The sequence below is a fragment of the Podarcis erhardii genome (assembly GCF_964252035.2).
Source record: "Podarcis erhardii genome assembly, chromosome: 2".
Classification (NCBI taxonomy): domain Eukaryota; kingdom Metazoa; phylum Chordata; class Lepidosauria; order Squamata; family Lacertidae; genus Podarcis; species Podarcis erhardii.
Window position 1 is genome coordinate 30,544,763 of NC_138498.1, and position 12,075 is coordinate 30,556,837.

Here is a 12,075-nt window from a genome sequence, read left to right on the forward strand (position 1 = left end):
CCCAGCAATGCAGGAATCTTTCACACAATGTGGGGTTCGAACCCATAACCCCCCCTGTGAACCTGTTGAGGAAAATCGTTATTCGGCATAAGCTGGGCAGTCATGTTTTTTAAGGTGCAGCTGTAAGTGCTTTTGCTCTGTTTGCAACCGGGAATCTTGAGGTTGCAACCTGGCTACCCTAATTTATTTATTGTATGCAAGAGATGGCATGAGCATTATTTTATTTTTTTACTGTGCTGCTGTTAATAACAGGCAAAAGACAAGATCTGCCAGGTTTAAATTACAACTCTTGTGATCAAGAATGAATAATAAATCTGATTTAAAAAGAAGTACAAATTGTCTGGGGAAATTGTGGTTTTAGGAAAAATCTAGAGCTGTGTGTGTCTGGGAGGCATGATTTTCAAAGACAGGCCTACCAGAATAGAAAGCAAAATTAATGTTTTGTTCTGCAAGTGTTCAAATACATTGGGACTGTGAGTTGAGTCTTCTTGGAAATGTTTACACTTCTAGAGTTATACTTAAAATGAGTACTCTTTAAATGCACATTTATGCACACACACAGGGTGGCTGGAGGTCTGGCTTCTTTTCATCCTTCTAGTGCATTATTGTGCTTAAGAAGGACATTTTAAGAAGAATGGAGCTTAATAACTGTCTCCTATGGATTTATGTAACATTCAAGTTGTCTTAATAAACTGCTGTTGTGAAATGGCAGATTGTAGATCACCTGCCCTCACACAGGCTTCTCTGGAGCAATTAAACTTTCTAAAGAGCTCTAGGAGCCTGTTCTAGAATGATAACCAAATGAACCAATCAAGAAAATCTGTGTTTCTGACCATGCATAGGGGAAGGATGTTTATAGAGAAAGGTGCAAAAAGTCACAGGCCATCCACATAATGGCAATAAGCATTATGTACAACCCCCTCCAAAAAAGAAAAAAACATGTTCATGGAACCACGGTCCATGTGTTGGCCTTTTAATGTTGAACAGAGAACAAGCAGTCACTTAATGTGGGACATTGCACACCTACTCCTTTGTTGAATGCCTTGCAGTAAACCTTTGCTTGCGATCATTTAAAAAGAGAAGTCTGCTGAATGGTTCTGTCAGTTCCAGGAAGAATGACGTGTATACATCATGGGTAAGCAAACTAAGGCCTGGGGGGCCGGATCCCGCCCAATCACCTTCTAAATCCGGCCCGTGGACAGTCCAGGAATCAGCGTGTTTTTACATGAGTAGAATGTCTCCTTTTATTTAAAATGCATCTCTGGGTTATTTGTGGGGCATAGGAATTCGTTCATTTTTCTTTCTTTCAAAATATAGTCTGCTCTGCACAAGGTCTAAGGGACAGTGGACCGCCCCCCTGCTGAAAAAGTTTGCTGACCCCTGGTGTACATACTTCTGTATCAAGAAACAATTTTCTGCAGGACTGGGTAAGGGTGCCTGCACCTATTGAATTGAGCTCATTTATGGTTGAAACAATTCAACCCCCATCCCCAAATAGTTTGGCTTAAAGATTATTTTATCAACCAGAATTTAAATAATCCAGCATTTCCCTACTACAGCACATAAATACAAGTCATTGTTAATGCAATGGACGCCTTTTTGTAGCAAACATTTGGTTTATTAAATGGAGTGAGCAGCAATAGAGCTCTTATACATTGGTGAAAACTGACCATGGGCTCATCCATAGTAGGATTCCAAGTCTACTGCTCTGTTAGCACAATGAATTGGAACACCACTGCTAATGACATCACTTTAGCCAATGCATTGTGTAAGCACAATGCATTGTGTATGCAGACCATGAGTATTGCTTACTCATTAACGATGTGTAGAAGAAGTGTGAGGTTTGTTGTCTTCACATCAGATTCACAGCTCAATCACTCAGTTCAAATGTCATATTAAACACAATCATAATTTAGTGCAATGAAAATCAGGTACACATTTTTTTTGCATGCATGTTCAAAAATACCAATTAATATCTATGTTTTCATCCAACAGAAATAAAAGTTCTTTCATAAGGGCAAAAGGGGGGTAGGCTAAAGGCAACTTAGGTCACACCTAAGTGTGTGCTTTTTAACTGAATTGCTTTTAAGGCAGCTACCTGAAACTATTTCCTTGACTAAGCACTGACATAACTTAGGGCCATGTTCACACTCATTTAACTGTGTACTTATAGTTTCCAGTGCTGGGCTTCTAATGTGTTCACATGTTACCCAAAATATGTATCCTGTACTTCTTTATAAAATGCTTATAAAAAACTACTGTTTGATGCATCGTCTCTGAAATCAGCTTCACACCCATCAGTGTACTTCAGCTGTTGCTAATTCATTTCTTGCCAAAGTGTGAACATCACTGCACAGAGTAAAATACCTGAGAGAAGGAGGATTAGTTCATTGCCTCTGATCCAGCGGCCTGTGACACTACACATCTAGTTCTGGCTATTGAATCCAATTGCTTTTTCTACCCCTTTCTTTGAATGCGATTGAATCACTAACTTGCATTTTATATGGGGGAAATGTATAGTTAGTTGTAGGGAGGGTGGGTGTTTCCTTCAGCTTCTGAAGCAGTAATTATTCCTAATATTGTGCAATTACACTTTCAGTTAGGATCTCCTTTAGTACAGTGGTACCTCGCAAGACGAATGCCTCGCAAGACGAAAAACGCGCAAGACGAAAGAGTTTTCCATTTTTTGAGTCGTTCCGCAAGACGAATTTCCCTATGGGCTTGCTTCACAAGACGAAACGTCTTGCGAGTTCTTGCGAGTTTTTTTCCTTTTTCTTAAAGCCGCTAAGTCGTTAATAGCCGCTAAGCCATTAATAGCTGCTAAGCCGCTAATAGCCGCTAAGCCGCTAATAGCCGTGCTTCGCAAGACGAAAAAACCGCAAGACGAAGAGACTCGTGGAACGGATTAATTTCGTCTTGCGAGGCACCACTGTATTTTTTGTGGTGTTTGTTTTTTTTGCTCAGTGCAAGGAAAGCAAGACCTAAAAATCCAGTACTTTGTTCTTCAGTATTTTTTTAAAAAAAATTGGTTGGGCAAGAAGATAGGATGCACTGTCTGCCATTGATGCTGCTGCATTAACCCAGTCTTCGTTCTCGTTTAAGAGTGGCAGCCACTTTCCAGGCAGCGATACACTGGGAGAGCGGGATCTCTTCTGGAAACGTAGCCTGTAGTTCTTCTAATATGTTGCTCCCTTTCATTTCGAGGTATGAAATAAGTGTTTCCTTAAGGCTGGGAAATAGAGAGTGAAAAAGAGGGAGTGAGCACATGTATAATCAGCTATTCTGCAGTACATCGCACTGTTCACGAGCACAAAAAGAGCTACATTCAGGTGATGAAGAAAATATGCAAAGATTGGGCTTGACAGGCTCTTACCTCCACTTGGGATCGAACACCTCCTGAGCTTTGGGATGTTTGAGCTTCAGGATGATCATTTCGTGCAACTCTTGGAGGAAGGACCCCAGCCCAGCCTGCATAAGGAAGGCATTGAAGAGTTCTGTGTTCTCTGCAGTGAGCAACTCTTTATAGGCTGCACCAACCTCTGCGAAGGGATCCTGAAAGGTAGATGGTAAGGAAGAGAGACACAACAGCACTGTTAGGAGCAGAGGGGGAAACAGAGAAATGAATCATCAAGTTATCACACACTTTACCCCACTTTGTCCTTCCTACCCTTTTCAGATGCAGCAGCCGTTCGGATTTATTGCACGAAAGGAGCTGCCACAGTGCAATGGTGTGCTCGAGGTGACACTGGCTCAGTGCCTGAAAGAAACACACAAACATCTGCTTTTTGAAAGAGAGTTACAAGTCAGAACTAGTTTTACAAAAGCTATGAAAGACAAATTTAGAACTGGCATGGGGAAGCTTAAAAGAACCCATATATAAGAACTTGAGCAAAAACAAGTTTTGTGGCACCTGATTTACAAATTCAGTACATTAGGCTGTCATAGGGCACTTGATTTTATGCATTTTTCCACTGTAGCAGGCTAACACAACTAACCCGTCGTAACTATAAGCAGGGAGACTGGCAAGAACCAGGTAACTGAAGCAATCTTGATGAGGAAAAAAAATCAACTAAATAACAAGAACAATTCAATAAAATAAGTCCCATCACTTGCAGTGCGCTCTCTTGCATCACTGAAAGTTAACCATTGCTCATCACCATCCCCACCACACATCCTTCTAAGAATGGCAAAAAGGGCTGGGCATATTCCCAACTCTTGCCATACTATAAGCCTCTTTTAATTAAATGTGTCTGCATTAAGCTGTTCTAGGGGACTGCAAAGGGCTACCTAAGAACATGTGCCTGCAGTCACGCCTACCTGAGGAGCAAAGATAAATTATGAAGAATATGGGACAGGGAGAAAGGTAGCTGCCTTCCTTGAACTGGGGGCAAGTGATGTATTTATTATTTTAGTCTAGCCTGGTTTACCCTCACCCCATAGAGACAAGTTAAGGCCCTGATCCCCTGCACTCACCTTCAGCACGTGTTCATTTGTCTGACTCCTCATTTGCAGGATATCTTCAACATATTCAGTCAAAGTCATCTTTGAGTCTCCTCCAGCCTTAGCCAGGAATCCTAAGGTTATTTCGGTGACAGACAGCGCTTCACAGATGTCACTGTAGGATAGCAACTTTCCACTGATCATGCCAGTTGTGGAATTTGGAAGAGAAATCTGTAATTCAAGGGAACAAAAATCCACCATAATACTGGAATGAAGTTATGTGGTTTTAGCAGAAATGTTATAAAGGACTAAGTAAAAATGGATTGTTAATTAGCGAAAGAAGAGAATGTAAAATTATAGAATAAGATAAATTATTAGGATAAAAACAAAGATGGAAAGGATTTGCTGAAATATCTAATTGAACTAGAATACAAAAAAGGGAGGTGTGAGGAGGTCAAGGAAATAAGCAAAGGAAAGAAAGTAAAGGTTTGATTTGTTTTTTAATTGTCTGTATTTTTTGTGGGTTTTTTGTTTTTTTCTTTTGTTTTTTAATGTTGTTTGTTTTTATGCACTTTTTTATTTATTTAATTCGGTGTTTCTTCTATTTTTCGTTCTGTAACCTTTAAAACCTTAATAAAAATCTATTTAAAAAAACCCACCATAATACATTCATCACTGCTTCCTTTTGCTCTAAAGAAAAGATGAGCAGGCAATCCTACAGGATATGAAACAATTATAAAACATTGCCAAATGCAGCATAGGCCATCATAACTTCATGTTCAGTCTCCAGAGAGCAAATATAGTATAGTATAGTGTTGGACTAGGATCAGGAAGACTCAGGTTCAAATCCAGAGTCTCTCTTATCTCTTTACCATGAAGCTCTTCTCAGAAGCTTACCTGGCTCAGCTTACTGTTGATATCATTGAAGAGATGCTCATAATTTTGCTCATGTCTGTACACCAGGGTTGGTATGCCCTGTTAGGGAAGAAAGCAGAAAATATGCCAGTGAGCAGAGCTTTGCAATAAATAACGTTCTCTGGGATGAGAGATGGATCTTACAGGCACCAAGAAAGCTAAGTGGCAGCATCACGATCCTTTTATACATACTTTCAATGTGATTAAGGGCTTCCCCTGTAGGAATCTACTAGCAAGTTGCTGCTCAATTTTTTCCAGACCAAATTCCTGGAGGGCCTCCCCTCCTTTCTTCATGCTATATTGGCAGTTGGACAGGATCAATGGGATCAAGTCCCTCTCCACATTGTAAGCGATCACATGTAGATCTGTCACTTCAGCAGGGCTGACAGAGTATCTGTTTAGAAGGGGAGGGAGAGCACAAGAATGAGAAATCTTGCTCTGCTGCTGATTTAGCAACAGATAAGGGTATCTGTCACATTGCAAGAAGAAGTGTGGATTCTAGCAGATGCATACACAGGCATACCTCATGGCATCTGTTGTATCTCCTTCTACGGCATAGACAAAGTCATTGTGTAGGCCAATCAGATAACGAGCCAAGGCAGTGGAACAAAGGCCTAGGCCATGTCGGCGAGGCAAAAGGATCTCAAACTCACTCTCCAGGGTTAAGTCAGTATCACAATAACCTTTGGGAAGTTTAATTTCACCTGCAATGGAGGAAGGAAACATCAGTGAGCAACAAGCTCAGACCACTGGTGGGTGCTCCCCTTTTCTTTTTGATCATTTCTGGCTTTTTAAAAAAATCATCATTTGTTGACTCCAATACTTTCTGAAAGCCAGAAGCAAGTCTTGGGCATTCTGGATGAACAAATGGATCATGTTACATCCTACCAATTAATCTCTCTATGTTAAAGGGAAACGAGTATTGCAAAGTGAGAGAATACTAGAAGGAATAGCTTATTTAGACCTCAACAGATAAGGCTAGAGAGTTTCTTTCAAAGTTAAAAAATAAAAGGGAAAGTTTGGCCTGCCATGAATAAATAAGACCAGATCTTCATTTGGGTGATAGGGGTGGATGAAAGTTCAGTGTGCCCTGTTTCTATTTACATTTTTGAAGTTTTATAAGCAAAAGTCTGCATAAAAATTATGCACATTTTCCTAAGATATTTCCCAGTCTAACAGAATGCATTTAGTACATTAAATTTAACAATGTAAACTGGCAATTTACCTTGGGTTTCCAAGGATAATCTCAGCTTGTTCCATACATCCAAAAATGTATTCACTCTGTTTTTCATAAGATTCTTGAATTCTGCAGAAAGCATAAGGAAACAAACTGCAAGTCAAGACTGTGACGTTCTGTAGCTCTTTCTAAGAGTGCCTCAAGTGCACTTAGATGTGTTACAAAGAATTAGAATCTGCAAGCAGCCCTGCTGGAGGGGGTCATCTAGTTCAGCATCCTTAAATGTACTTCTATTGTGTCCTTTACGCCTATATCATGTACTTTGACTGTACACAATATGTCCAAAATCAGAAAAGTGATGGTTTCCCCCAGGAATCCATCTGACTTTCTCCTTTAGGCATGCAATGGGTATAGAGTGATAGATATACTGTACACAAGTTAACAAACTCTCCTGTCATTGGGGCTGTTTTGTAAGTTTAAAACTTGGTGTGAATCACTTGCCTTAATGCTATTTATGCTTTGTTAACTTGATCTATGGCATGGCAGTCTCACCTGGTGAAGTCTTGTTGAGGAAATCTCTAATTGTTTGGTATTCCAGCTCAGAAATGTTCTGGAACCTCTTCACCAAGTCTTTCTGCAGGGCCAGAATTTCTGGCAAAAACTTCACCAGCTTCAATTCAGCTTCCTAGAAATGAAGCAAAGTAAGGCAAGTCAGACGGAAAAGGTTGAAGATACCTGAATTAAACCTCCTCTGCACTTATTGAATTACCTTTTCTACTTTCTGCTAGTTTTTAAATAGGATTACATTTCCACTTGATAAGTATGAAGTTTGCTGAATTTGAAAAGGCATTTCCAAGATATGTTATGCAACAGGCCATACATTTTCTTGATGTAATAAGTATTGAAGAACATATATAGAACATTTTACACAAACTTTAGTTAGTAGTAGTATTAAGTGAAATAGAAGCTTTTATACTGAGCAAAAAGAATGCTCAAGGGTTGTCAAATTAATCAATTTCCCCATTGTGATTTATATTTTAATGGTGAAATTGGGATTGATCAAAATCACATTAATTTTTGAAAGGAGACATTTTTATCTGAGGGCTGTGTATTAAAATTTGGCAACCTTTCTCCCCCTCATATTATTTTTTTCTACTCATTAGTTGTAAATAATGAGAAGTTTTGATTAGGTAATAGTGCAGTACCATACAAGTCCTTTCCTAACTCCCCAGAATCCTATTTTTATGTATCATTTAGCTAGTTAAACCTTTGGAGAATGTGCTCATTAAGGAGCCTCCAGACTAAGAATGATGATTAATCTTCAAGTGAACAGGTAAAAATAGTATTTGAGTGAGAATAATAGTACAGATTGGTCTATGACTTTAAAAAGGTCGAACCACCTGCATTGTTTGAAGTTTATCAGCTTTTGACAAGTAGTTGACAGGAGAGCATCTGTTCTTAAGATCAAAGTGAAAGGAAGATGCAATACTGTGTATTGTATTATTCCCTTTATTTATGAAGATTAGCTCATCATATTCATTATGAAAAGCAGCCTGCACTTCAGTGCTTGCACTATGGTTTCTGACTCATATATCCCATGCCAGGGCCACTGATAAAGAACTGGACATGCTCACCTTTTGCAAAAACTTCCACAAGATGGGCACCGTTTCTTTGCCATCTTTCTGCTGGACAACATGCTCCAGGTGCTCAACTGAAATCCGCTTCCTGCAGCTCCACATCCTGGAACAGTGTACAGTGCTGTTGCTGGGTAATTCAGACAGGAAGGTTGCAGGGTCACCATATATAATTTTTGCTATTGAGTTGGAAGCCATTGTCTTATCTTCACTGATCTGTTGATTCACATCCACAAGTGTTTTATCCAGAAACTACATGGGTGTAAAAGAAAGCGAGTCAATATAAGAAGTGGCCTCTTTCTTAAAAAGAAAACAAAAGCCTCCCACCATGTCAGGCATTCTGATAAATAGGGCATTGTGTTTTACAAATATTCTTAAGTAAAAAAAAAATGGTAGTTCACTGATTTTTTTGTTCAATAAGCAAGTAGTAAAATGAAACATTGTTAATGTGCCCCCTGCCAGGGATACCAGGAAAAAGAACAGAATAGCACAAGTAAAATTTGGTGTTACAATAATAATAGTCTTCTTTATGTGATAGTGGAATTTCTGAAGGACAAAGAGCTTCCAGCTTATGGGTGTCCACTTGGAAGAACATTAACTATGAATATATTCCAAAATCAACAGTTAAGCAATACCTTTCTTGGGACCCATCAAAATGTCACAGTTTTCCAGAACTCTTCATCATTTTTGTGAAGAACACAAAAGCTTGCCACACTTTTGTGACATTTTGGTTGGTTCCAACAAAGTTATCGCTCAATTGTTAAAAATGCCTGATTTCTCCAAGGAGATAACACTGGAGATTTTGTTTCACTTTATTTAGAAATATACAAGCAGAACCTAATTGAACCAATCGGGCAGGTGCCTTCCTAAGATGAAGTGGTATCACCTCTGATTCTACTGGAGCAATTAAAAGTTCTGACCTTCTTTTCCTTATTTTTGGAAGGATTTGAGAAACCCTTTCCATGTCAGTCTCCAACAATACTCTCCAACTCTCTAAATACTCTCCAACTCTCTAAAAGTCACCAAAAATATGTTTGCCAGTAAACAGAATACTGGCTAGGTTGGAGCAGATTTAGCATCAATGCCTCAGTTCCATAACCTGCAATTATGTTTGGCAACTGTGTTAGCATTCACTAATCTAGCTTCCATTTGAAAGGCATTTAAGAAGGCAAGGAAGAATGCAGAGAGATTTTATTGGAAGTGTAGCTGAAGTCCTTATGCATGTTCTCATGTTAAAGTAATTTATTGCACTAAGTGAAGAGAGCTCCAGTGATGGCAGAGCCAATGGATGAGTGCCATGAAAGAGGTATCAAAATCACCTTGAAAGTAGATTATGTTCTCCAACACATAGCTTGGTCTCCGAGGGCAGAAGAGCCCTGAAAATCAAAACCACAACTGGGGCATCTATCTTGGGAGATGTATATATGACAATATTTGGAGAAATATTTCTCCCTAAAAGTACACATATGTGGAACAGATTTTAAAAGGGGGAGAAAATTATTGTTAGTGGCTGCTCATTATTAGATCTTTTTTGGGGGGGTTCTTTACAGCTCCTTGATCCCTGTTTTGAAATTTAAGGGGAACATGGCAGGAGAGGTTTTACATGCCAAGGACAATATTGCCATGGATTTTTACATGTGCAACTAATAGTAGGGGCATACTGTTTCACTTACATTTGTCCTGCATATTTTCATTAAATCAGATTTTTAAAAAATGAGGTTCTCATGTTGCTAACATGCATGGTAATTTCTTCCGAAAGATTATGCCTATTTGCACTTCATTGGCTGAATGTTATTGTCTCCCTTGAGATGTAGGTCCAAATCATATCACACTCAGCACTCACAATATTTCTTGTCTACATATTCAGATATGCTTCTGCATAAACAGGTAAAATACATGTTCAGTGTTTCACTGTAGTCATAGGCATACATCATTGTACTGTATACCTGTTACATGGCTTAGCAATGGAATACATATGATCCATTGATCAATAATTAATGATGCACTTAATTTTATTTACCTTTAGTTCTGGAAGAACAACATTTTGAGCAACAACTACTTCCCAATCATTTCTGTACTGCTTTGTAGAGAGTAGACTGTCAGATCTCCCTGCAAAAGAACATTTATTGTGTGTCATTCCCCTCTCTCTCCTAGCATGAAGTTACAGTACAATCGTAAAGGTAAAGGTAAAGGGACTCCTGACCATTAGAACCAGTCGTGCCCGACTCTGGGGTTGCGCCGCTCATCTCGCTTTATTGGCCGAGGGAGCCGGCGTACAGCTTCCGGGTCATGTGGCCAGCATGACTAAGCCGCTTCTGGCGAAACCAGAGCAGCACATGGAAACACCATTTACCTTCCCGCCAGAGAAGGTATCTATCTACTTGCACTTGAAGTGCTTTCAAACTGCTAGGTTGGCAGGAGCAGGGACCAAGCAACGGAAGCTCACCCCGTCGCGGTGATTCGAACCGCCAACCTTCTGATCGGCAAGCCCTAGGCTCTGTGGTTTAACCCACAGCGCCACCCGCATCCCTTACAGTACAATCGTACCTTCATGCAAAACTTGTGTGATTTCAACCTTGTGCAGCTGAAAGCCAGCCAGCTGAATTTGTGCAAATTAAGTGCACACAAGGCGGAGAACTTAAAAGCTCCTTTTGCGCTTGGTTTTCCTGGACCTGAAAGAGCCTTTAAGCTCTCTGCCTTGCTGACCAGGCTCTGGGATGCTCTTGTGCAAGCTTTTAAGATGCTCTCATGACATCTGACAGGAAGTTGGATGGCCTCTGAGATCTCATGAGGGGAGGGAAGTAGAGCCTTCAATGTGGAGTTCCTCAGGGTTCAATTTTGTCCTTTTTGGTGTTTAACATCTACATGAAACCACTGAGTGGGGTTATTCAGAGGTTTGGGGTATATTGTCAGCAAGATGCTGATGCCACACAGCTCTACTCCTTTATATGTGCAAGTGTGGCAGTGGATGAGCTGGACCATTGAGATGCCTTGGTAACAGACTGAATGAGAGCCAACAAACTGAAGCTCAATCCAGATTAAGACTGAGGCACTGTTAGTGGGCTGTTCCCTAGACCAGATGGATGGGAAGTTGCCTGCTCTTGTTGGGGTTACACTCCCTCTGAAGGTGTGGGTATGTAGCTTGGGGGTACTTCTGGATCCTTTGCTGTCGCTTGAGGCTCAGGTGGCCTCAGTGGTATGGAGTGCCTCCCTTCAACTTTGGCTGGTGGCCCAGCTGTGCCCCTATCTGGACAGGGACAGCTTAAATTCTGTACTCTATGCTCTGGCAACCTCAAGGTTGATTACTGCAACATATTATACGTAGGGCTGCCTCTGAAGATGGTTTGGAAACTTCAGCTGCTGCAGAATTCGGCAGCCAGGTTGCTCACCAGGGCAAGACAGTTTGAGCATTTTACACTGATCCTGGTCCAACTGCACTGGCTGTCAGTTAGTTTCCGGGTTCAATTCAAAGTGCTGGTTTTGACCTATAAAGCCTTAAAGGACTGCAATACCTCAGTGACTGCCTCTCGCGATACAAACTGACCTGTACCCTGCTATCATTATCTGAGGCCCTTCTTCATGTGCCTCCTCCACAAGAGGTCTGGATGGCAGCAACATAATGATGATGATGATGATGATGATGATGATGATAATCCCAGAGCCCAGAGAGCAAGACGGAGAGCTTAAAAGGGGTAAGGTCCATTCAACATGCTTGCTCCAGAAGGTAAGGATGGTCACATGGGGGTGGTTCAAGTACACACTTTTTGCATATACACACCATCCCCAGAACGTAACCCCTGCACAAGATGTGATCATACTGAATTTAGGATGGGGCAACTATGTAAAGTGGGCAGTCATTTAAGATTATTTGCAGCACTTCCTACAATATAGTCTTAAAAACAAGGTGCT

The 12,075-nt window shown here is 40.5% G+C and overlaps 1 protein-coding gene across 1 annotated transcript in view; it reads right to left on the minus strand.

Annotated features, from left to right (window-relative positions):
• Positions 1–3,021: 3,021 nt before the first annotated feature.
• Positions 3,022–12,075, minus strand: part of LOC309335092 (E3 ubiquitin-protein ligase RNF213-like) — a 90,004-nt gene continuing 80,950 nt past the window's right edge. The window contains exons 52-62 of the mRNA XM_081850036.1: positions 10,187–10,275; positions 8,167–8,418; positions 7,085–7,217; positions 6,581–6,661; positions 5,879–6,059; positions 5,548–5,749; positions 5,338–5,415; positions 4,474–4,671; positions 3,668–3,757; positions 3,374–3,552; positions 3,022–3,229 (exon numbers count right to left, since the gene is read on the minus strand). Of these exons, the coding sequence (XP_081706162.1) occupies positions 3,076–3,229; positions 3,374–3,552; positions 3,668–3,757; positions 4,474–4,671; positions 5,338–5,415; positions 5,548–5,749; positions 5,879–6,059; positions 6,581–6,661; positions 7,085–7,217; positions 8,167–8,418; positions 10,187–10,275 (1,637 nt within the window). The 3' untranslated portion in view covers positions 3,022–3,075. The remainder of the gene's footprint in view (positions 3,230–3,373; positions 3,553–3,667; positions 3,758–4,473; positions 4,672–5,337; positions 5,416–5,547; positions 5,750–5,878; positions 6,060–6,580; positions 6,662–7,084; positions 7,218–8,166; positions 8,419–10,186; positions 10,276–12,075) is intronic.